The sequence below is a fragment of the Trichoplusia ni genome, chromosome 2 (assembly GCF_003590095.1).
Source record: "Trichoplusia ni isolate ovarian cell line Hi5 chromosome 2, tn1, whole genome shotgun sequence".
Taxonomy (NCBI): Eukaryota; Metazoa; Arthropoda; class Insecta; order Lepidoptera; family Noctuidae; genus Trichoplusia; species Trichoplusia ni.
The window spans coordinates 2,622,902-2,647,147 of NC_039479.1; the positions used below are offsets into that span (position 1 = coordinate 2,622,902).

At 35.0% G+C, this 24,246-nt stretch overlaps 2 protein-coding genes across 3 annotated transcripts in view; both read left to right on the forward strand.

Annotated features, from left to right (window-relative positions):
* The window catches only part of LOC113503298 (ras-related protein Rab-23), a 40,489-nt gene that overhangs the window by 14,905 nt on the left and 1,338 nt on the right, over window positions 1-24,246 (forward strand). For both annotated transcript variants that reach the window (XM_026885153.1, XM_026885161.1), the window contains 2 exons: window positions 20,892-21,089; window positions 22,184-22,346. In XM_026885153.1, coding sequence (XP_026740954.1) covers window positions 20,892-21,089; window positions 22,184-22,346 — 361 coding nt within the window. The remainder of the gene's footprint in view (window positions 1-20,891; window positions 21,090-22,183; window positions 22,347-24,246) is intronic.
* Window positions 22,554-24,204, forward strand: LOC113503313. The gene has a single exon (XM_026885172.1). It carries the CDS (start codon window positions 23,502-23,504, stop codon window positions 24,135-24,137), a length of 636 nt encoding a protein of 211 aa, XP_026740973.1. The 5' UTR covers window positions 22,554-23,501; the 3' UTR covers window positions 24,138-24,204.

The window sequence follows — 24,246 nt, forward strand, 5'->3', positions numbered from 1 at the left end:
AGTATGTATGTATTTAAAAGCTTTCACTTGTCACGGTATTGCAAAAGGGAAATTTACATATTACACGAAACATAAACAAATCTGCTCTCATTTGGTTCACTTTTGCATAACACCGTCCAATTAGCCATATCCTTATTATCACTTTAAGTTACGTAGTAACAAGCGGATATTTGTGCTAATTTATGAATGGTATATTAAAATTCTTTAGTTACAAGTAACTAAGATTGAGTGCCACTCATTTAGTTTAGAATTAATTTAATCTCTTAATTAAATGACTGTCGAATTAACATTACTTTTCGCCGGATTCTGCCATAGTGCTGCTGTGCATGACAGCGTTATACACGACATAAAGCGACGTCTCATTTTCAAACCCGCAATACTCTATCCTCAATATGCCTAGGCCCTCTGAGGTTGTACTTATAATGATTGTAGAAGCATGACAGCGCTATATAAGGTGTAGAGCGTCATCTCTGTTCCACACCAGCCATGATGTGACTTTAAGACGTGGTGGTAGGCCCTCTGGAATGGCAAATGAATTAATTGAATCAGTTAAATTGTAAGTCTCAAGTTGACAGCTGTGATTAGTTGTCAGACTTGTGGATAAACAGTCACTTTAGCAATCAGTTCATTTTAGTTCTGATTAAATAGATCAACTTTCTATGGACCACTGTTAGAGTCGTAACACACGGATAACAGGCCGACTTGGAGCCTACGTGCGGAAAAGGGAGCCCAACACTATTAACCAGTAGGTAACTAACACGGCTAACAGAAATTATTTTATATTTAAACACCGTTTTATTAAATTCTCCTTCGTTTTGTAGGCGTGTGTAATTCTTAGAGTTATGTGGTGTTATGACTCATTGTTTTGGGTGTAATGGTTTCTTTGATACCATTTAATAGCCACAGCTTTGCATTTATTACTTACGAGTTATTTTTTTATTAAGTAGGGTACCTTAACAAAAACCCACGCCTCTAACCCATGCCTATAGATCAGATTACATTTTCGAACCTACGCTGGGTTCAGCATCTACTTTTACTGGATCGAGTTGAATACCGTACAAAGTGCAAAGTTACGATGCCAAAAAAAAGTAAAAAATCATAAAAAGTATTTAATCATTGTCAGGGCAAATTCCAAAAAAGTAGAAGATCTATAAATAGTAGCATAAATGATGTCTATTCATTGACGGGTATGTAAAATCCTTAGCCAAGTTTAATGTTAATTAAAAAGTAAAACCAATCATGTCTGCGTTCCATTCAAGCTTTCTGTCTGCTAAATGAAGCGGTGTGGCCACTCCCGACTGCTGTTAAAAGGAAATGTCCATATTAAGTAGCTGTCATGCCTATAATATGTATGACACGTACACGTAGCACTTTCCTATTTAGAAATGACTGGAATTCCGATAGCTAATTACAGGATGTGGCGATTGGAAATTATTTTCTATATCTGTCAATGGAGGAAAGAAAATGGAGGTGTGGGGTAGCACCCCAACAACTTCTAAATCATAATTTGTATATGTAACCGGTAAAATATAAAATTTCTTTGTTAAAAGAAAACGTATTTGGGCGATAGCATGTTAAATAGAAAAATGACAACTTATGTACGAAAACCTGACAGTAATAGCGTAACGGTTAACAATATCGTTTTAATTAGAGTCATGAATTTTATCATCAAAGTCCTAATCTATGAGCCGTATACGTAACTTATTCCTAAAAAAAAATGAAACCAAAGAAAGTTGATCGATTTAATTTGCCGCGCTAACTTGACAACTGACACCTTAATTACAGAGTAAAAAAAAATACTCAATACGTTTGTGCTTTTTGTTTCGTGAAAAAATATATAATAATCACAAATTTAGGATTACTATTGAATTTAGGTTAACTGAATTCCCGCCAACAGTGACAGATGAAAAGAAAACGACCCATACTCATACAGCCAAAGTAAAAATGATAGAAATAGTATTTAACAAAACAACTTAAATTCAATATCTAATTTAATGCTAGCTGACAGTAATCAATACGTAATGAAATTACTTCAATGATGTGCGATCCGCGATCGGGTGTTGGTGTCGGGAACAATCGCTGGCATTCCGTTACAGGTTGAATGACCATCCGCGTGCCGACACCTTGCCACCGCATCATGTAATCACATCCTTACTTACAAAGTTACGATAATCGACACTGCGCGATATATAACAACCATCGATATGAAATGTCGATAACATTCTCCACTAGTTTTTTTTTAAGTAAACGGCGGTTTTATGAAGTGCTTATCTATGGTCGTTTTTATTTACTTTTACTTTTGGAATCATAGAACCAGTTATTCCAGTGATTACAGTAGTAATAGTAGCACGGAATGTTTAATCAACTAATAAATAATCTGTCTCTGTCTTAGAATATTAAAACATATTAAAATGTTTAGCCGCATAAGTTTTATAAATTAAAAACGATTACGTAGTTAATTAATCAACTGAAGTTCTTTTTGACAAAAGTTTTATCTGTGTTTTCTAGTAATAGTAAAAGACATTTACTTATCGCATAATGCTTTTCTAAAATCGTTTTTGTACCAAAAACTCATTCTTTAACTCTTTGATCAGTTTGATCTTGACTGACAAAAAACAACAATGGCAATTGAGAGATGTCTCAATCAAATTCGACGTAAATTGGTTTTAAAAAATATATTAAACATGAAGCTTCGCGGATGTCGGTTTACGTGTCGAGGTCGCACCATTGTTCGTATTATTTTAAGGCATTATGTGATCATGCCTTGGCCAGTTTTCAATCTGTCAAATCTAAAATTCAAAATGGGCGCGCATTGAATAATTCATGGTGTATGTACGCGGGCTTCGGCTATTGAATTAAATACATAGATTATTTACAAATAGTAGTAGACGTCGGATAGCTACAATGTAACTAAATTATAGGTTATTTAGTTATCGCGTAGCTAAATCGTAGTTTTTTCCAAATGTTAGCAAGTAAATTACATTTTGCATTAAAAATAGACTTGTTCAATCTATCAATTTTGTAATTAGAGCTATTTCTAGAGTCAAAATTTATTGGAAACTTATTGCTATAAAAAAAAAAACTCATTGTACGATGTTACTTTTTATTGAATACCTACGAGACCTACTGATCTACGAATAAGCCAGTAAGCATATAATTTAATTAATACGGAACTAACAAATTATAGGTTGTTAACAAGCTCGCATCAAGTAAGTAGAAACCATGCCAAATAAATTATCGAAAGTACATTCTTTCCTAATTAATATCATCATTAGATTGAGAAACCGGTAGGCTTTTCATTATAATTCCTCCAGTTTCATGGAGGCATGTGTATTATTTATAACTAAATACAATGTAACTTGGCTAGCTTTTCAGACCGATTTTTCGTAAAGGATACTGAGAATAGAGTTTTCTTTAAAAAATAAGCAGTATCTTTGTACTAAACAGTTATAATATGGCGTACTTTGTAAGTGTAAGTATGTGTGTAAACATATATCTAGCATTAAGTATCATATTACAAGGTAGTAACGCTAAGACACCTAATCAAACAAGTTAATATTTAAAATCAGATAAAAAACAGAATTAAACAACAAACAGAATGCAACACTAAACTAATGTCAACCAGAAGTACAGTTCATTCCAGTATCTGCAATTGTCGAGATAAGTGTATGTAACAAAATGTGTAAGCTTACCGGCGGAGGCAGCACAATTTGTAAGCGAGAAACGAGTTGTTGCGTAGGCGACGATGTGCTTAGATCTGAGCTATTGCGCTCGTTAAGTATAACACATTATTGTTATGGCCGCCTTCACACAATGCCGACTGGCGACTGGACAACTTGCCGCGATCGCCTTCTAAGGCTAAATGGTACTTACTTGGCACTTATAAACACTTAACAGTTACCACTAGCACTACAGTTATTTTCGCCTCTTGCTGTATCCAGAATTTTCTTTCGATTATCCGAAGATTATCCGACGTCTTGTTCCGAATCCGTTGTTTCTCTTTTTCGCTCACTGTACGTTATAATACAAACAATACTAAGGGATTAAAAAACAATGAAAACTTTTATACAATCCTACATAACTGCTAGGACAACTTTATAGAAAGAGACTATTACATAAATAAATATAGAATGCACTAGAACTCTTAAACTTCAGTTAACCATAAATACATTAACAAACAAAAGTACACACATATTTTGTCATTAACTTGAATTTTCCTGTTTTTCTTGTAATTTTGCCTCTACAAAGGGTGTCCATCAGACAGTGAAAAACTTCGTTAAACAATGTGTGTATTCGATGTCCCCTGGCACGGAACTACATTCCTACACGCATTTCGCACGCACATTGTCACATTACTGCTACTTATTCACTTACTAATTAAAAGATTGTTACAACTTGGTTTTGATAGCATCAGTCTCGTTTAAGTTACATTATTTTCTTTAAGTACCTAATTAAAATTGAAGGCGATGAGGTTTAGCCAGATAAGGCAAACACATATAGCTTTCTTTGTTTTTAAAAAACTCCCGCTCCAAAGCATTTCTTCTTTGTGACACGGGATTTTTTTACGAACATCAATCACATGCAAAAAGAGACCTGCATGACGCGCATTCCTTGATCACAAAAACAATTTTGCTGGTGCGGGGATCGAACTCACATTGGGTTTGGCGTGGTGACACCAACCACTCTGCTATCCGTGCAGTCGATTTTAATGATAAGGATATCGTTAACTTCGTTGTTCAACGCTTTAAAAATCGAAGCGTATGTCGCCATCCACGGCATCCACTCTCATAGCTAAAATGTATTGTGATGACATTTTGTTTCGATACCTCACATGCATGTGACATGTCATCATCATGCATCCAAGTGTGTTCCTTTTATATTAAAATTTTTCGCTGCTTTGTGTGCAATTCCTTAGCTCAGTGATCCTTGCGTTTTTTTTAAAGAAAAACTAAGCAAACGGCCTGCATTTCAATTGGTGCATTTTTCAATAAAGCACCTATATTAAACCATACACAAAAGAAGCGTCACCGATCATGAACCCGGCTTCCGCAGATCATGCACAGATGTGTACAATGCATTATAACGAGCCGCGCACTCCCATGCCTCGGTTCTGAGTACGAGACAATGGATGTCGTACGTATCGCTATAATTGTTGCCCCGTTACTCTTGGAGAAAGAATTGCTGCTTGAGCTGTATTAGTATGCTTTTCACGAGTTATTAAATAATTCACGCTATTTTGGAATTATTTTTGTTGATGCACTACATTTTAAATTTATTTGCATGGCATCACTATTAGGTTTTGCCATACCTACATGAATATCGGTCGATAAGAAAGCTTATAATTAACTTGGGCCGTCATTTTCTGTTAAGTGTTTACTAAAAAACCTGGTGTGAGAGGAGTCTAAAAACCAAAACTAGCGAAATTGACATTATTTAAACAAATTTTGAATTTGAATGGATCCACTTTACTGCGATTGCTTTCTTGTAGAAGGTTTGCATCATCTGCCGTAGTTTTAGTAACATTTTTTTACCCTTTGATTAAGGAAGCCTCTTACGATAGAAGTCTAAGCACTTAACTGACTTTTAACTTCTAATTTAGATATATTACGATCTCTTGTCAGTATTCTAAATACCATATTAACAGTGGTTAGTACAACCATTACTGCGACCTACATAGCTTAGACATGATTTACAACATCATTTCATGGTGTATTACAGCGCATGCGCACCGCTTCAGGAAGATGTAATTACTATGATCGACGGGCGAACGAACCGACCACATAATGCGAAGCAAAGTACTCTTCGATTATGAAAGAGATAGGGCTATTTGGCTATGTATTTCTATCTCTTTCTTTTCGGGAAGTTTATCAAATTAAATGCGCTTTAAAAAGCCCGTCTTCAAATCTCTGTCTACATATGATAAGCAAGGCATATTAATGTCCGTTCACAGTTATTGCGAAGGTTATTTATACGTTTATTGCCTATTTGCCGGTCGTGTCAGGCACAAGACTATTCATGTCTTAGGACAGTTACTTTAATTTAATGCAAATATATTTGTTTAATTATGTAATGATATGGGCTGGTATAGTTTTAGAATTGTGAAGGATTTGGGGAAAGCCTTTGGAGGATCAAGGGTTGAAAACAGCTATGTCGGCAACATATATTAGGAGCAACCCCTACGATTTTCGCGCCACAACTTAGTGCTTTTCTAACAATCTTATTAAGGCAACACAGTATTTAGGGATAGATCTAGTTTTGAATACTTAAAACGGTGAACGAAATCAACAGGATTAAACCAATGCATAACAAGGCAGAGGCCTACAGGCGGTTCTGTTATTTACGATATCCGATAAATGAATGAAATGTCAATTAAAATGACAATTTTCGTATTTTCTTAAGCATTTTTCTACACAATAATTGGAAAGTCAGTGCGGGACGGTACACTCAAGGTCAATACAATTAACTTCTAATAATTGTATTGACAAAATACTTAAGAGAATAGGTATAATTTCAAACTTAATCCAATTGCCATTCATTCATCGGCCATTGTAAAATAGCAGAATTGGGGCCCAGGTTTTACATCAACCAAAGGAATAGGAATGAAGAATCCTACGTATCTTCTCCAAAAGTGTATACACAGTGCATAAGTAGTTACGGCTAGAATAATAAATGCCATGTAGGTTATTATTAATAACGGCTTTTAAATATTTCCTTCTAATTATATATTTTATTGCAACCGTCGTATGAGCAATTTTATTGTAACATTAAAATAATAATGTAATTTATTTGGAATGGGTTTTACGGAACCTAATAATAACCTAATAAACTTGTAACGGTCCGTAACACAATCCGGTTTAAAAAGGGCCAGGATTTTTATTTTTTCAGGAATAGTAAAGTTTTTTGGGTTTTTTGTTATCAACTCTAGATGCACAACCTCTTTGGCTACTAGTGCAATAAGAACTCATTATGTTTGACTTGGTAACTGCTCTTAGCTTTTTTATTTTTTTCTTTGCCAAAAAAGGTTATGGAAAGGAATTGATATTTGAAACCCTGAGTATATGAAGAAACAGTAAAGATAATTTATTTTGCAAATATGGTTACGAACTGCTGTTGCCAGTAGGTACAGTTTGATTTCGTGCCTCTTTATTTAGAGACATATGGCTGAGGTATTGTATTGAGTATCTTTTTACAAAAAATCACTCTGCACCTAGTGCACTTTAGTGTTTCTTAAAGGGGAAAACATTTGTTCTTCTTCGCGTCTTTTACGTATGCATGAATGTTGTCTATGCCTTTTCTTGTTTTATTAAGGATTACGTTTATAAATTCGTATTACACATGAGTTATTCTCACTTCATTATATTAATGGTTTTAGTTCCTTGAAAATTGACAGCCATTAGCTCTAGTCCTAAAACTTAACCTAATGGCTTCTAATTCTAGAATCTACATAACTAGCTTATTTTTCAGATTTCTACACCAGTATTCTGTGTATTCTAGGATCAAGTTTTTAAAACCTGTCTGTGAATTTGTGATGCACAATAAGATAAAACCTGCGAATTCTAACGCTACCAAAAACCGTTAAAACCACAAAGCAAATATTGTTCTATACGAACTGCAGTACCGCGAATACAATAACTGGATATTCAGTATGGGGCGCAACATGGTCAATACAATAAATTTACAATTTTTGTGTTGAAAAAATGCTTAAGAGAATACGAATAGTGTCAATTTTAATAGATGGGTGTCTTTGTGCATGTGATTTGTATGTTTGTAAATCCCCCGCGACACAAGGATTAAATTCCTTACTGCGGGAATCGTTTAAAAAAAAATTGCCAGTCATTTAAATAGCGGAGTTAAGGCGCTGGTGGTCACTTCACTTTACTCTGATTCACGATGTAGCTACAAAGACGACGCTACTCAAAACTGTTTTAATATTTACTGTTACATCACGTAATCAATTGTTTGAGTAACAAAAGGCGTCCATCAATCAAGTCTTTTCATTAAAGGTGTGGATGTCAAAGTAAATTATAGGAGCAACATGTTGAGGTATCAGGAATGAAATAGTACGAGATTCTTTTGTGCAATCGTCTCGCAGACAACATATTCAGCTACATCATTTGAATTGATCAATGCTCGTTCTTTATGAGGCACGTACTAAGACATCAGTAGTACCTACCTCCTAGTAATCCTGTCTAGTCTATACTTATATATAAAGCTGAAGAGTTTGTTTGTTTGTTTGTTACTGGTCCAAATTAAAAAAAATATTTTTGTGTTGAATAGACCATTCATCGAGAAAGGCTTAAGGCTATAAACCATCACGCTGCGACTAAGAGGAGCGAAAATACAAAGGAAAATGTGAAAAAATAGGGCAGGTAAAAATCATAACTTATATATTCTACCCACGGGGACGAAGTCGCGGGCAACAGCTAGTTTGTAAATATAACCGCTGAAGTGCAAGTCTCGCTCTCGTACAAATAGGCTAAAGAAAAACAAATTTCAAAAAAAATATTGTACCTACACCCATCAAATTGCCTAACATCAATAACAATAGCAATACAAATACATAAAGTGTGATAGTTTAAACTGTCTTGCTATCACCCATGAGATACAGTCAGCTAATAGACGAATGGACGGACAGCGTTGCCTCAGTGATACAGTTCCGTTTTCACCCTTTAGTACGAAACCCTAAAAACAGGAACGAAACAAAATACTTTGAAGAATTCGTATAAAGATAGTCGCTTAAGGTCTAGAGTCCGTAGGTACGCTGACACAAAGACTCATTTTTCGATCGTGAATCAACGAGGAAAAGACATTGTAAAGAGCGTAAATCTTGTTTAAGTGGGGCACAAGGGGCATTAGAAAACCATACATTGATGAGTCGTCGCCGATACCATAATAAACTCTATATGACATACACTTTCAGTCTCACCCCATCTCATCATATTTATCTGAGTCACGATACTCCGACAATGTGAAGATTACAATGCTTATAAAAAATTTGGTTCAAATCTAATGTATTGTGAATCGTCTACAAGAACTATCAAGGTTGATAAGTTACAAACTACGCTTTCTCAGATCATTCTAGTTATTATCAACTTTCTGACTTTGAGGAGACGGAAATACCTAGTGCTATTATAAATTGTTCATGATAAACCCGATCAAATTTCAATGCCCTTTATGGAAATTACATTATGGAAAATACTCCAAAGCAGTAACATAAGGTCGAAAAAAAAGTGGGTCCATTATGAGGACAATCAATTCAGCCTATCGAAGGCTTTCCCCAAGATGCACCACGACAACCGGGCTACCGTCCTCCGCATCCAGTTCAAACCAGCTACCTTTTTTAGGTTATAAGTCCATCGGGTTGAGGGGCGTCTGACATTCAGCCGATACGTGGCCTCCACTCAACCATGAAGAGACTATGAAGACGAAGTAGTATGAATTTATTTTGGTTCATTCAATAGGTTTGTCTATGAATTTAGGAAACAAACAACATTCTCGATAAAAAATAATTTTGGCGAAGCATGACAAATAATCTTACAAATGATCATATAGTTTTGTTTGTTTCATAGTAAGTAGTGTCTACAGATTGGCTTCAAATTAAGACCAAATTGTTAATATAGATCTGTGTATAAGAATGGTATCCATAACTTGAAAACAGCTAAGGTGTATTAAGTATGAAACTCGCAAAACTGAAGGCGCCGGTGCTTTCGAAATCATTATTGACATCGTATTCATTATCACAAGTTAGATATAAAACTTAAAGTTAAAAATTTGCTTCCATATTTTTATGGTAACTTAATCCATTATTTCTCACTAGAAAAGGCAGAGGTAATAAATATTACCGTTACATTTACCACAACACATGCCGAACCTAACCCGAGTCTAGACATTCGATACTGATCACGATCGATACGTAACTGTATTGAATATCCGACTGACCACACTCTCTCGGAACTACGGACGTATTGGGTATAGGGTTGCCAACCAAACTGCCGCTGATTCTTTTGCTGTTATAGTCTTTGAAACAGTCAAATACTGAGTCCATCTGCATATACGGACGCAGTAGAATGGCCATGAGGATAACAAGAAAGAGTAAGGAGCAATAAACAAATACTAAATGAAATGATACAAATTAAAAATACTGACAACGACACAAAATCGAGTGAACTATGCCTAAATAAAGTTTCATTGTCAAATTATTACCCAATCATAATGCTTCTCGAAATATTCCTTTGTTTCACAGTCGGGCCAACTAAAAAGAAATACTCGTAAGTTTAAGTTGTTGAAAATTGTTGCACTATAAAAAAATTTCTTTTAAAAAAGCTAAAGCTAAAGCCAGCAACCAGTTTTATTTATATGTACTTAGGTCCTACATATATTCACCTGTTATTGACTTTATTTTGTTCTCGGGGAGACTTTATAGACTTTCTCCGCCCTGGAGAACGCGAAGACCTTTACCGGGAATCTAACCAAATAAAACCGGCCTTCTCTTGTACTATAGACGACTGGTACGTGATGCAAACTACCGCGATTATTAGTGACTTCCTGGTCTATCTTTAATTAACAGCCCTATTGTATCAGCACAGTAGCGCTCAATCAATCTTAACCTTTATATCATCATCATTCATTGGATATCAATGTTATTTATTCCTTTTGAAATAACTTGAGATGGTCAATGGGTTTCATTAGAATATTATAGCTAGCACTTTTTTATACATAGCCTGTTATAGATGCCAGTTCTGAGCAAAGACCTGTAGTGCTTATTTAAGGATAAAATCTTAGGCCAGTTTTTAAGATCATCTTTTGTCACTTATCTAATAAGGATGTCAATAAAACAATAATTATCTTTTATTCATCTTAAGATAAAGGAACAGTGGTTACATCTTAAAAGATAATTATTGCTTTATTGACATCCTTATTAGATGAAACGGTGGTTTCCACGGCAGCTCTAGTAGTCAAAGTACCTACCTACGCTTTATTAATTCATTTTGCTAGAAAATGTCTAGAAAAAATTGTATGAAGAGTGTATGTTAGTTTGTTATAGACAAACATTGCTTAAGGAGCTCATAATATACCAAAAATAATAGTTTGCTCACTTTCTAAAACACCAGACGAAAGTCATTAAGTTCTTATTTAAAATAAATTAGATTTTGAGCGAGTCATCACTTTCAAATGATGGTCAAACTCGATGACGATGTCGTTCCGGACGTTTTTAGAGTAGATATCTGTTTTAAGAATATGTTTAACTAAGATTAGCGTCATTAACCCCTTTTGTCTAGACGTTGTGTTTAAAAATGGAAATAATGAAAGAGTAATTTAAGTTATTTGCAGCCGTCTGTTGTAAACTACAGACATTTCTATGTATGTAAGCTTATTTAAATCAATCAATGATTTTCTAGACTCACTTTAAAACAACGTGAAAACAAGTTTTTTGCAAGTATGATATCCTCACAAAACTTATGTTGCACTTAAATCATCTTAAAATATTATGCATAATTATTAGACAAAATTTATAAAAATCAATGTTTTAAAAAGTCAACTTTACGTCAATGCAAACTTCACACCGAAAGGACCTTAAAACAAAAATAAACCAATTGTTAAAATAAAAACTACGCTTTAAATACTAAAAAATATATTGTTTTCCAGGAAAACTAATTTCACTGCGTTAACATTCCACCGCACAAGATGTTTTTGTGATTGTCGGCGTTATTCCAACCCATTAAGGTTTATTATTGTAATTCGTTCACTTGATGTATAGACCGTACTTATGATATAATGAGGAAGTGATAAGAGTAGATGTGATGCAGAGCTCGCTATTAAGTTTCTTTTGCTGAATTATTGAACTTAAACTGGTACTTAGCAGAATAGACCTGTTTGACAGAAAGCTAAGCGAAATAAATCACAACTGTGATGTTTATGATTGCGATATCTGGTTCAGCAGCTATTTATATTAGGTATAAAACCTTTTATGAGTAAGTACTAAACAAAAATATGAAGTAATTAAAATCATTTATTACTGAACTATTTTAGAGAAGAATGTATGTTTTTAAACAATGTAGGCTTTTATACTTTCTTCTTTAAAACTGAAGCCATCGTAAAATATTTCATAAGAATCATACAAAGAAAATAAAAGATTTTTAAATGAATAAAATTGTTAACAATACAACATAAAATTTACTCCACATACACGTACTATAAAACCAGTTTAACTGTGCAAATTAGATTCTAGATCAGATTCTAGATGATCTAGGTATTAATAAAAATGTTGTCAATAACACATACCTATATATCTAAGTATTTAAATGAAAGTAGAAAGTTTAAGAAAACTGGAGCAATAACATATTGAAAGTACATTCAGATTCGGATACATTTCACCCTGAGCCGTGGTATTTAGCAATGCGCAATTATTGCAATTGCGCATTGCTAAATACCACGGCTCAAATGTTTTAACAGCAATTGTTAAAACATTCATTTGCAAAACGCATCGCAGATGACATACATTAACATATTCGCGTGACAAAAATCAATATGTGACGTACGTATAGGACACGTGTCACTATGCGAAACGGGTAACTCGCAGCGTTTAAAGAAACAAAGCAAAAAATATACCTTAAATAATCGACCGTAAGAAACGTAGCCTGACTTTACCATTTTAGAACAATTCTGCTGGCCAGCTATCGTGGTTTATGATGAGAAAAAGCCTGCTGTCAAACAGACAGATACACAATAGACCCTTAGAAATAAAGGTAGAGCTCTGTTTATACCCTTTAAGATTATTAAAATTACCCGAATCTTAATGATACTTTTAACTATAAAGTAGCTTTTTGTCGATCAAATTTTTACATTTCCAAATGAGCAATGTATTAATGACAAGCTGTTGCCCGCGAATTCGTCTGCGTGGTTAGAAGATATAAGTTATGACTTTTTCTTCGCTCCTAATAGTCGTAGCCTGATAGTATGTAACCTAAAACCTTCCTCGGCGAATAGTCTATTCAACACAAAAATAATGTTTCAATTTGTAACAGCAGTTCCTGAGATTTGCGCGTTCAAACAAACAAACTCTTCAGCTTTATATATTAAAGTATAGATTATACAAATGATGGCACATAGTTAAGCAATAATTGCACATTTTTCACGATCCGCTGTGAAACTCCGCTACATGAAACGATCTTAATAAAAATAGTTTCGAAGTGTGACTCGGATTGATTGTGTTTCATAGAAAAACTTAGAATATTTGTGTCTATTGTTTCAGACGTTTTCTTTTAATCTCACAAGATTAATGAGAGAGATATCTGTCATGTAATCCGTACTGTTTTATGTCTTTGTAACAGTTTCATCAACTTGGTTTCTTAAATGTTAAAGCTATTAATTTGTTCTCAATTTTAAAGTCTGATGAATTGTGCATTTATTTATTTGACAAAAAAGCATTTGATTATTCCGTTAGATAGATTGTCAAAATATATATGAAGATGATACAGTAAATTGATATCTCATGACGTCACTTATATCAGTACACTTTTAACGACAAGTGACGTTATGTTAGGACCCCTTTTTCCATACGATTCACCACCTTTTATGCGTTTAATATTCGTATTTTATTGACTTAATAAAATTATTAATACATATTCCACATTATTTGGTAATCTGTCAAATATCCTATTACTTATTAGAGCCTAAATTTTAAATTCTAGTAATTATCGCACGTGCAATAGGTAAAGTGAATGTCAACAAATTAAGTAAGTTGACTTTAAGTTTATTTCTTTGAATTGGAAATAATGTTTTCGAAATCGCTCGTTAACGCTACTTCAGCGTGGGCAGTGCGCGGACAGGTGCTCTATTCCGCCAGTCACAGTAATTTGGGGCAGCAATCCAACACGATTTGAGAGAGATCAGCAAGGACCGGCTTTGCGTGTTTTTCAAGGCATTTGCACTGACTACTTGCAGTTCTATTTGTTTAATGAGAACATCTAAATTATAATGAGCCTTTTACTAGTAAAACTCTAAAGCTACTAGGTAAGGATAAAGTATTAACTTGAAGTAATATATAATAAACGCTGTTTAAATGTAACAGCTAAAATTTTGTTTTAAGTTTGCAAACAAATTAAGTATGACATTTGAGTAAAAAAAATTTTTCGTTTTATTTTATGTGATCAGACTTCTCAGTAGAATCTAGCGACTAAGACAGCCGATAGCCAACAAGAACCCAATTTGGAAATAACAAATACTCAAATAATAAAACTATCAATACAAAATAATAATCCAAGCCCACTTCAAAAGAAGTTATTTTATCAATTGTACGTACCTAACAATACGTCACACCCACCAACGATTCAATAAAACACTTAACTTCATAATGATCTTTAGCGAAAGCTAAGTGACCGATACTTAAACTCGAAAACGATTTTTCCAACAAAACGTTTTCTAAGTTTTGTCTCTCGGTGACACACTTTCTTTACAAGTAAACATATTGTTAGAGATGGAAAGCTTAGCGATAGCTTCAGATACCAGCCGCAAGCGCTTCGCAAACATTACTCTAATGAAACGATCAAGTGAAGAAAGTACTGCTTAGGACACTATAAAAGAAATTACCGGCTTTTGATAGGTAGAAATATGTGTACTCTGATGAAAACCATTATTAAACAACTAGGTATCATATTATATGTTGCAGCAAGTGTATTATAATAGGCGTTTGCGAATAAAGTGATGTCCAGATGCCGTCTCAAATTGAGGTCAAGCTACATCAATTGCCTAAACGTACAGGGTAATAAAATGTTGGACATACCTGCTACTGCGTATAAAATTACTTCAATACTTACTACTTAACTCATAGTGGAAACACCTCTTTTAATGGCATCCTAGAAGTATAAAGCCCACATTAAGTAACATAATCCTAACAAACAGAACCAAATAAAACAAAAACAAACAGAAATATCGTAACGGCGTCATTAACACAAAAACACGACAATTTCAAAACCAAAAGAAGCATGATATTAATAACGATTCGCAACACCGATCATAAATCCGCAGAGCCGTGCAAACCAGCTAATTGCAACAGATTAATGTGAAGATAAACCGTTTGCCAATCTGTCGATGAATCTCCGTAAACTCGATTTATCGCCAATTAAATTTGCATATCCCATTCAAAGGCCCTACCGACACCTCTCACACCAAGACTATAAGTAATTGAAGAGAGATAACGCTCTACCCCCTGTATAGCATCATCCTTATCCCACACCTGCATCAGCTTCACTCTAACATGTGCTAGTACTGATATAAGACTTTATAATACTTTATACCTTTGTAATATTCCCTTATTCGGTGGAATCTAAAGGCTATGGAAATTATTATAGGCGATAACACGGTCCATTGTAAAATTTCTGTTGCCTAGAATTTATTTTCTTGCGGTTTTCTATGTGTTTTCCGCTGGTCATAATGTATAGGGTATACGTCGGTGGCAATAGCAGTAGTCCTTTCATCAAATGCCATCTTAGATTCTGGAGATAGATTTGTTGTTTGTTACTTACAATCTCCTTTTAAAGACTTGTAAATAATGCTTAACATTAAAATAAACGTTTTATTGTAACTACTATGTAAGTAATACACGTATCATATACTTATCTCAACATTCACACCTGTTCCGTTTCAGAAGTGAAATTTCGATACAAATATAGTTTCCTTTCACAGCTAATTGAATGTAAGTGTTAAAAAGGTGCTTACATAAAAAAACACTCTTAATTTCGCTCATTAATTCGATCAGTTTTGGTTTAACGCGTCCCATTATCTTGGTTATTGTACTTAATAGAATATTTGCAGAAAATAAAGATAGCTTTTTCTTTTCTTCGTTACGTGATCCGGCTATCTTTGGATCTGACTCTCACACGATATCGGTGATCGGATCTTTCCGCGTGAACGTAAAAGTGCATCAACAGTGAACACATTGGAGACTATCAACAGTGGTTGCGTGCGAGACCAGCCTGTTAGCGAAGTGGGTCGAACACTTTCCCAGAACCACACTTTACGCACACCGATACTTCATTCTATAATTATACTTAATTATGAAAATAAACGATCTTTTTTGTAAATAAACGCTGTACTTTATGCACTTTATTTATTTTTGTTAATTTTGTCCTGATGTAAAACAGTTACTTTATTATTAATTACACGAATATGTTAATAAAAATGTTGTTTTCTCTTTTTACTGTCTTAATGAACTTCATAACGTATGCTGTTACCTTCAGGAAGTCGTAAAGCGTTAAAGGAAGCCGGTAACTGTAGTCTTAGCGAGGAAGACTGGGCCCATTGCCCACCCATCAGGCAAATTACACCATTAGCGAATGAGAAAATCAAATCTCCGAAGCTTACAGGTTCCTGTGTAGTAATAACACAGAGATCTGAGCAACAATAGTGCATAAATCATGGTCAAACCATAGACTACTGCCGCATTCTCCGCGAGATTGCAGGGACAGGCGCACTAACCACGATTTAAACCCAATTCTTCTTTATTAAATCAATCGCTCTCAATAATTGGTTTGCTCTCAATGTTGTTTTTTGTCATGACTGCTCACGAATCACACTATAGAATTTGATCTCTGTTTAGGGTTTTCATATTCACAGGGAAGACTTTTGTGGATCACACAAATGTTTGCCTCGTTATCGAAATTGAGTTTTTGAGCTTTCTTCTTAAATAAATAAATAGACACAGAGAAGCAGTGATTTATCACATGGCTGGAGGATTCGTCCAGCCAATCAAAATCATAAATTACTTACTCATACCGTGTGGTGTCGGTAGCAATGAAGAAATATTTGACAGTCCCTCTAGCCAAAAAAGGATAATAACCGAATCTAAATTACAAAAATAAACTGCTTTAAGGTTTAGGAGAGGAAGTTTGTGAGGTCACAACCAGTTCGTTTTTTGCAAGGCACGTTAAATTGTGGGTCCCGGCTGTTATTACATCTTAGACAGCCGTTACGGGTAGTCAGAAGCTAGAAGGTCTGACAACTAGTCTAACTAAGTGGCAAAATATGCGACAATTCAGTGAAACATACATAAAACAAGAAAAAAACAAGATTTTAAATCAACGCAAAACTAAAAGACCATTAATTCAAAGAAAGTATTTAATTAGACTGTTACGATGTCGTCTATTATATTAACGACTAGCCGCTCTCCTTAATTCAACTTAAATAGTTAATTACAATGCATTCGTAACAACATTATTATAATTTATGAAGTAATAATTCTGGCTGTCTATATTTAATGACTTTCTTTACCTGTTTTCTTTAAGTTATCTAGAAAGATCTAGGTTTATCTAGATCGATAAATTCCACCAAGCAAACTTCGCCCAACAAAGTTTGTGATTTTGCATGCACAAAGACACCAAGACTCGGGACAAGCATCCGTCAATGTTATTTCTGTTCTTGAAAGGGGCACACTACGCACAGTGTGTTAAGAACCCGATTTTTCCGTCATCGTGTTTTTATTGAACTAATCGACAGAGTCTACAATTCTGAGGATTAGTGTAAAACTCCAGATTCGCCAAGAATTGTACTTAATTTTTTTTTTAATGCCAAAGTTTCGTATTATGCTTAGGCTTATTAGGCTTATGAAAAACGAAAAAATATTCATTATAATTTTACTGAAGTACCTATTCCAGAATTTATTTATTCTATCGAAGAAAGGTATAATAGCCGACCGTTCTACCAATTCCTGTTGCTTTAGTATGATTGGGTCGAGAGTTATGATATTTTTTTCTAATTTTTCGTTTCCATTTTTTTATTCATCTCTGCGACCGTATTAGATGTTCATATTGTTCATGATGGTTGGTGTCTCCTATATCAAAGAATTGCTTCCAAAACCTAACTCATCGGTTTCCAGGAGTTATTCATGATATAAAAAACTAGCGCGTTCAAACAAACAAACTCTTCATCTTAACCCATTTGGACCCAAATACAAATTACCCGAATTATTATTATGCGAATTATAAAGAATTGACCCAAAGAGGTTGTAGTCTATCGACAGGTAACAAAACACAAGTGTTACAAAAACTAATCAATGCAAATAAATTTCATGGTATGCTTAGAACTTTTTAAATCTAAACGGATTAATTGTAATTCAAGCAACCTACTTACACGCTCTGATGGTCATGCAATGCATGGGAGAATCATACATACATATGATTTTATGTTAACACTTAAATAAAACAATTCGTCATGGTGTAGGTACAATGGAATACAATATTTATTATGATTAAAACAAAAGCATAAAAATTAATTCGCTAACAAGAAGAAAACACTCATTAATTGTCAAATCTATAAGATATTTTTAGGCTGTATTTTTTTATTATTTCAGTTTAAAGATTCTGTAATAAATGTTAAGATAAATGCATAAATTTAATGGATCTAGATAGCCTACCTCATAAAGCTCTAAATTTCCCGCAATTGCAATCACTACCAACTTGTTTGAATATGTAAACATATGTATTTGTTTTACATATTTATTAGCAAATAAATATAGTCTTATAAATCTGACCTAACTAGCAATGGTGGGTAATTTACCCAATTATCCCGTGAATATACTGATTTAATGAGATTTACCATAGCCTGTACCATGCACTCACATACTTGCAGTGTGTTCGTTGTTAAAGAGAGGCAGCGCTCTATGCAATAAACAGCTCTATCTCGCTTCCACGATGGGCACGATCTTATAAATTTGTGTACGACCTCTCGTCTAAATATATGTTATAGTTATTTTTAAATTCTTTTACTGCAAAGAGAATACATCCCGAGGTCTAATTAAAGCTAAGGATTCAATAAAGAAGGTTGGATTGGTTTAAAGTCTTAATTAACTTGGTAGTGGGATTTACAGTCGAGTATGTAATATATGGTTCAAGTATCATACTGCATAACAAGCCAGTAGTAATCAAAAGTGCCGTGAAATAGTCAGCGAGGATTTAAAATGGCTAACTCGGCTCCTGACATTTTTTTTGCCATCTGCATACAGAAAACAGTTATATTCGTAAGAATTCAAAACTGGCAAGTGTTAACCCTATAAGACCCATAAATCCGCCAAAAATAAAAACAACCGAGTATTACCGAAATAAATAGTATTACCGTACCCTAGTCATATAGTGATACAGCGGTAGTCGCTTGAAGATGTCGCGTCAAGCTGGCAAAGATATCACAAAAAGTTATTCTGGTTATGACACCATTTTTACCAATAAATTCCGCATATATATATAATAAAATTATCTCTATCAATCTAAGCATTATCATAAATCTGTGTTAGTTCACAGGGGTTGAGGAGAGACCCGTACTGCAAATGTTGACATAATCGGAATGCTGGCAGCCTCTGCTCGCATGACTCCGCGGAATTCGTGTCCGAGAGAAACGTGGAATGTCTTGAAAGTAAAAATACAATGATATACGAAATGTGATTAGTTCGTCATGCTCAACAAATGAACTGGCTTTATGACCGGATCCGATGCCATTTTTGGCAGTAATTATGGAGATAGAAATAGAAGTCATTTGAATGATTTTGGTCATCTCGTTTCGATAATTTGGCTTTGCAATAGTTGAGAATGATGTTGTTTTTCGATTGGAAAGGTTTCACTTATATTCCACCTTCGTATTTATTGTACAACTAGCTGTTACCCGCGACTTCGTCCCCGTGGGTAGAAGATATAAGTTATGATTTAGGTATACCTGCCCGGTTTTTTTTTCACATTTTCCATTATATCTTAGCTCCTATTAGTCGCAGCGTGATGGTTTATAGCCTAAAGCCTTCCTCGATGGATGGTCTATTCAACACAAAAATATTTTTTCAATTTGGACCAGTAGTTCCTGAGATTAGCGCGTTCAAACAAACAAACAAACTCTTTACCCTTATATATTAGTATATAGAATAATAGATGATAAATATTCAGTGAAGACTCACCTCTAATTAAAGGATTGCAGAATCGTAGAGTTCACCACGCCAACCAAACCCATGCTCGCAGAGTCTCGCGTAGGACAAGCATTTCGTATAATACACAAATACTTTTTTTAGTCCGAGTGTCTTGTGCATGTGACTGGAATGTTTGTGGAAACCCCCGCAACGTAAATCATTTAATGTACGGGTCGTTTTAAAAGAAAGACAAACATTGGAAAGAGAAATAAAAATTATCGTTTCTCAAAAAAATAGAAATCTTTTATGGAATACTCAAGATCTATTAAACAAAACGTTAACTTCAACACCAGTAATACCTGCAGCACTACTCTCTCAATTACGACCTCAAATAAAAATAAAAGGAGCTTAAAACATACTTAGTATATCCATAAATAGACCTCATAAATTACGAAATGCATTAAAAAAGTGGCTAATTAGGTTAGACCTGTCGTCACCTACCGTATAAAGTGTTATGGGGCGCATTTTATGTTGGAGAATATTTATGGCGCCTATGACTCATGGTGGATATGGTTACCAACCAATTATGATCTTGGTTTTCTTGTAAAACAAGTTATCATTTTATATTCTTGGTATGATAGTGACAAATGCCCAACGGTTGGTGAAGAGCATTGAACCTAGATTTGCGGTTTGATATTAAATGCTAAATTAAGATGATAATTTATATTTAGAGCTTCCTTTTCGTAGTTCTGTTAAACATTTATAACAGTATTAATTTTGCCCCTAATGTCTTTCAGAAGGTAACGTTCTTTTGTCATAAGAAAGTGAGACACCCAACCTAACTATAGCTGACCTTATTTCTAAGCTTCAGAAATCTAACTTTAAATCTGTTTAGCTTCTAAATGTGGTCTTTTTCATGACGAGTCGTTTTTGAACACCTTATGTGGCCCTGGTATTGTCCGAAATTGAACTAGTTTTAATAGATATATAACTATGTGTTTCGTTATTCCAGAATTCCATCAGTGACCACTAATGTGTGTGTGGGGTGTGGCGCGATGCGCGAGGAGGACCTGGAGGTGGCCCTCAAGGTGGTGATCGTGGGCGACGGCGGCGTGGGCAAGTCCAGCATGATCCAGCGCTACTGCCGCGGCACCTTCACCAGGGACTACAAGAAGACGATAGGCGTCGACTTCTTGGAGCGACAGATTGAGTGAGTTCTTTGGGATTTATATAAATTGTTAGTTAATCATGTTCCAATATTTACGTAAACTGTATGCCTGGGGTGTGGAAGAGAGATGCTGCTCTACTCCATGTATTGCGCTGTCATTCGTCCCCAACCATAACAGTATCATAAGCTTTAAGACAGTGGTAGTAGACTCTCTTCTTCTCCTTCTGTGTTTACTTATGAATTCAAAGGTAAATGCTTAAATTAAATTCGTTTAAGGAGTGAGGACGAAAAAAAAACTTATAAACGTCACTTACAAAAACGAGTAGGTACCAACCTAGTTACAAAAACGAGTCTTAATATCTATTCTCATTACGAGTCATCGTATTCTTTATTTTTAGGCATCAAATTATCTTACTAAGCCAAGATAACCTCTTGAAACCTAACCTCAATCTAAATAATAACTTAGGAAGCCAGAAAGACTCACTTAAGAATTTACTCATTTAAATGTAGCCACCCAGTTTGACAATATATAGGAATTAAGATACGGTTTAGTGATCATTACGGAGACTGTGTTTAATTACAATTAAGTAATGTTCCGCTGTCGTGTGCTACATGAAATGCCTCTAATTAGGGTAATCAAGCAGCTCCAGTGTGGTCTGATGCGAAGTCGATTACTCGTAGGTGCATCCTCGAGAAATGTGCGGACATGACTGCAAATGAGATGTTCTTTTAGAATTTTACTTAGGGTTTAGATAGATAGAGTATGTAAAGTATTAACGTAACCACGTTTGCAAGATAAGTTGTTGAAGGCTAGGATATATCTTCGTATAGTATAAGAAATTGATATTTCGAGCTAGGGAGGCAGGAGAAGTACATGACTTTGTTCGCTTTGTGATCATTTGTGTATCGTTAAGATTCGAATCTGCAATTTTTGTATGTGAGTAAAACTGCAAAAATAATAAGGCATTCCATTTGAAGACTTAATAGGAGGATTTAAAACATTCCAAACACTTGTGTCCCACAGTAGAGCAGAAACAACCATCCCTCTTTTTACCATAAAGTTCTGCTGAAGCTAAAATCACTTTCATCCCAAGATGTATAAGGTCCAATTTTTTATATATTTCTTTCGTTTTTAGGATCGACGGCGAGGAGGTCCGGCTGATGCTGTGGGACACGGCAGGTCAGGAGGAGTTTGACGCCATTACGAAGGCGTACTACCGCGGCGCGCACGCATGCGTGCTGGCCTTCTCCACCACCGACCGCGACTCCTTCCTCTCGCTACACTCATGGAAACTTAAGGTAACTGAGAATATCTCGTAGATATACATGAATCCTTCTTCGTAGTATCCTTCTAATATAAGAAAAGCGAAAGTTTGTATATATGAATGGGTGTTTCCTCTTTCACCCAAAAACTACTTAACAGATTTAGATGAAACTTGGTATACAGGTAGTTTATAACCAGAATTAACACATGGGATAGTTTTTATTCCATTTTAATGTTTCAATAATTGAAGTAACTCATCTTTTTAAATACCCCTTAAAATATTTGCCTCACTTCAAACTGAAAATGAAAGAAAGAAAGAAAAGAAAGAATGAGTTTATTCATTAGTTTATTTAGATACCTACATCCCCTACAGTTATGCTAATTTAGTAATATTATACTTTGTAATACGAGAGCCTAACTACAATTTGATGCAAATTGAATTCTTACCATTGAACGTCTAAGGAGGTCTGATTTCTCTGCGAGCAAAAATTGTTTTAACAAATTCATATTTACAAGCGCATTTGGCAAATGCAGATAATTTTATACTTGAACATTGGTCATTGACCGCGTTTAACCCTGTTAACGATTGGTCTAACTTCTGCGTACATTCATGTTAATTTCACTCGTTCTGCTTAATATAGAGAACACATTTTGCACTGGTTATTGCGGACACATGACTGCGGTGAATATTCAAGATACATTTGTCTATTCAATTAGCGGATGGCGTAGACAAAGCAAGTATTAATGCTATAGCAACGCTGGTTAAGATAGATGTTCAATATTGGATATTGAATTGGCAAGTTACAGATTAAGTTTCAGATTCAATCTTGATGTATTTATTGCTTTTGGTATTGAATTAAGTGATCATTTAATTTTGTGAGTTTTGCTCGATCAGCTTATTAAGACAAGTCGCGACGCTTTTCATGTCCTAAAAATTACACCGGTATTAATATTCAGTATTAATAGTACACAAATATTCGTCCGCAAATCGGCAGAAAATACACTTAAAATTTACTTAAAAAGTCATATAATTAAAAATACAAACAATATTTTGCGCAATGAAAATGAAGTTCCTTGTCCCAGGGCATTTTGTTGATTGAAGCATATTAAGATAAGTGAGGTCGTGACTCCCTCACACAAGTGTCCCATGCACGGGCTATCTACTAAACACAACTATCAAGCAACGCGTAATGACTGTTTACATTACCGCGACTGTGTTTGGATCGAAAACACAATCTCAAATCTTTCATTCATCTCCCAAAATGCACGGGAAAATCGCGTTTGTTCTATTGTGCAGTTTTTTGTGTGGAGTGCGCTGTGGTAACACAAGAAGAGAGCAACTATGCATCGATTATTACATCAACGGGAACTTCGATTTGAACGAAATGCCGGCGAAAATGTTTGCCGTGTATTACTGGCCGCCGAACCAAAGGCAGCGGGATTCCTGTGAAACTATCAGCTTTACAAGGATGACAGATCCCGTCGAGATAAATAAAACTTTTGATTGTGATATCTTTGATGAGACCGACAACATGACAAGCGTCCAAGCAGAGTACATCAACAGTGCGGGGAAGAAAACACGCTTACTGTACTACGGTGATGACGAAGTGAAAAACATGTACCGGGCTTGTGACAAACCGATATCGAAGTACATATTTGTAAAGAAAAATGAAAACTACACTTTGGGAATCAACTGTTCGGCGCGCGGCCGTGGGATGCTGTTCGCCAAGTTCCTGCCAACATCGTCTGAAGTGGAAGCTGTAGTCAAAGATATAGAAATAATGTCAGGGCGCGAGGGCAGCCCGGACTGCCCGCTTAAACCTTAGACATGACAAAATAATGTGACTAAAATGCAAAAACTTTTTAGATATTAAAATGACGTGACCGCTATCATTTGTTGTTCTTTACTTGCCCATATTGTATGCTTAAAAGGTA

Excerpts from the sequence above, each read along its gene's own strand:
- LOC113503313 (XM_026885172.1), top strand. The coding sequence starts at position 23,502 with ATGACTGTTTACATTACCGCGACTGTGTTTGGATCGAAAACACAATCT.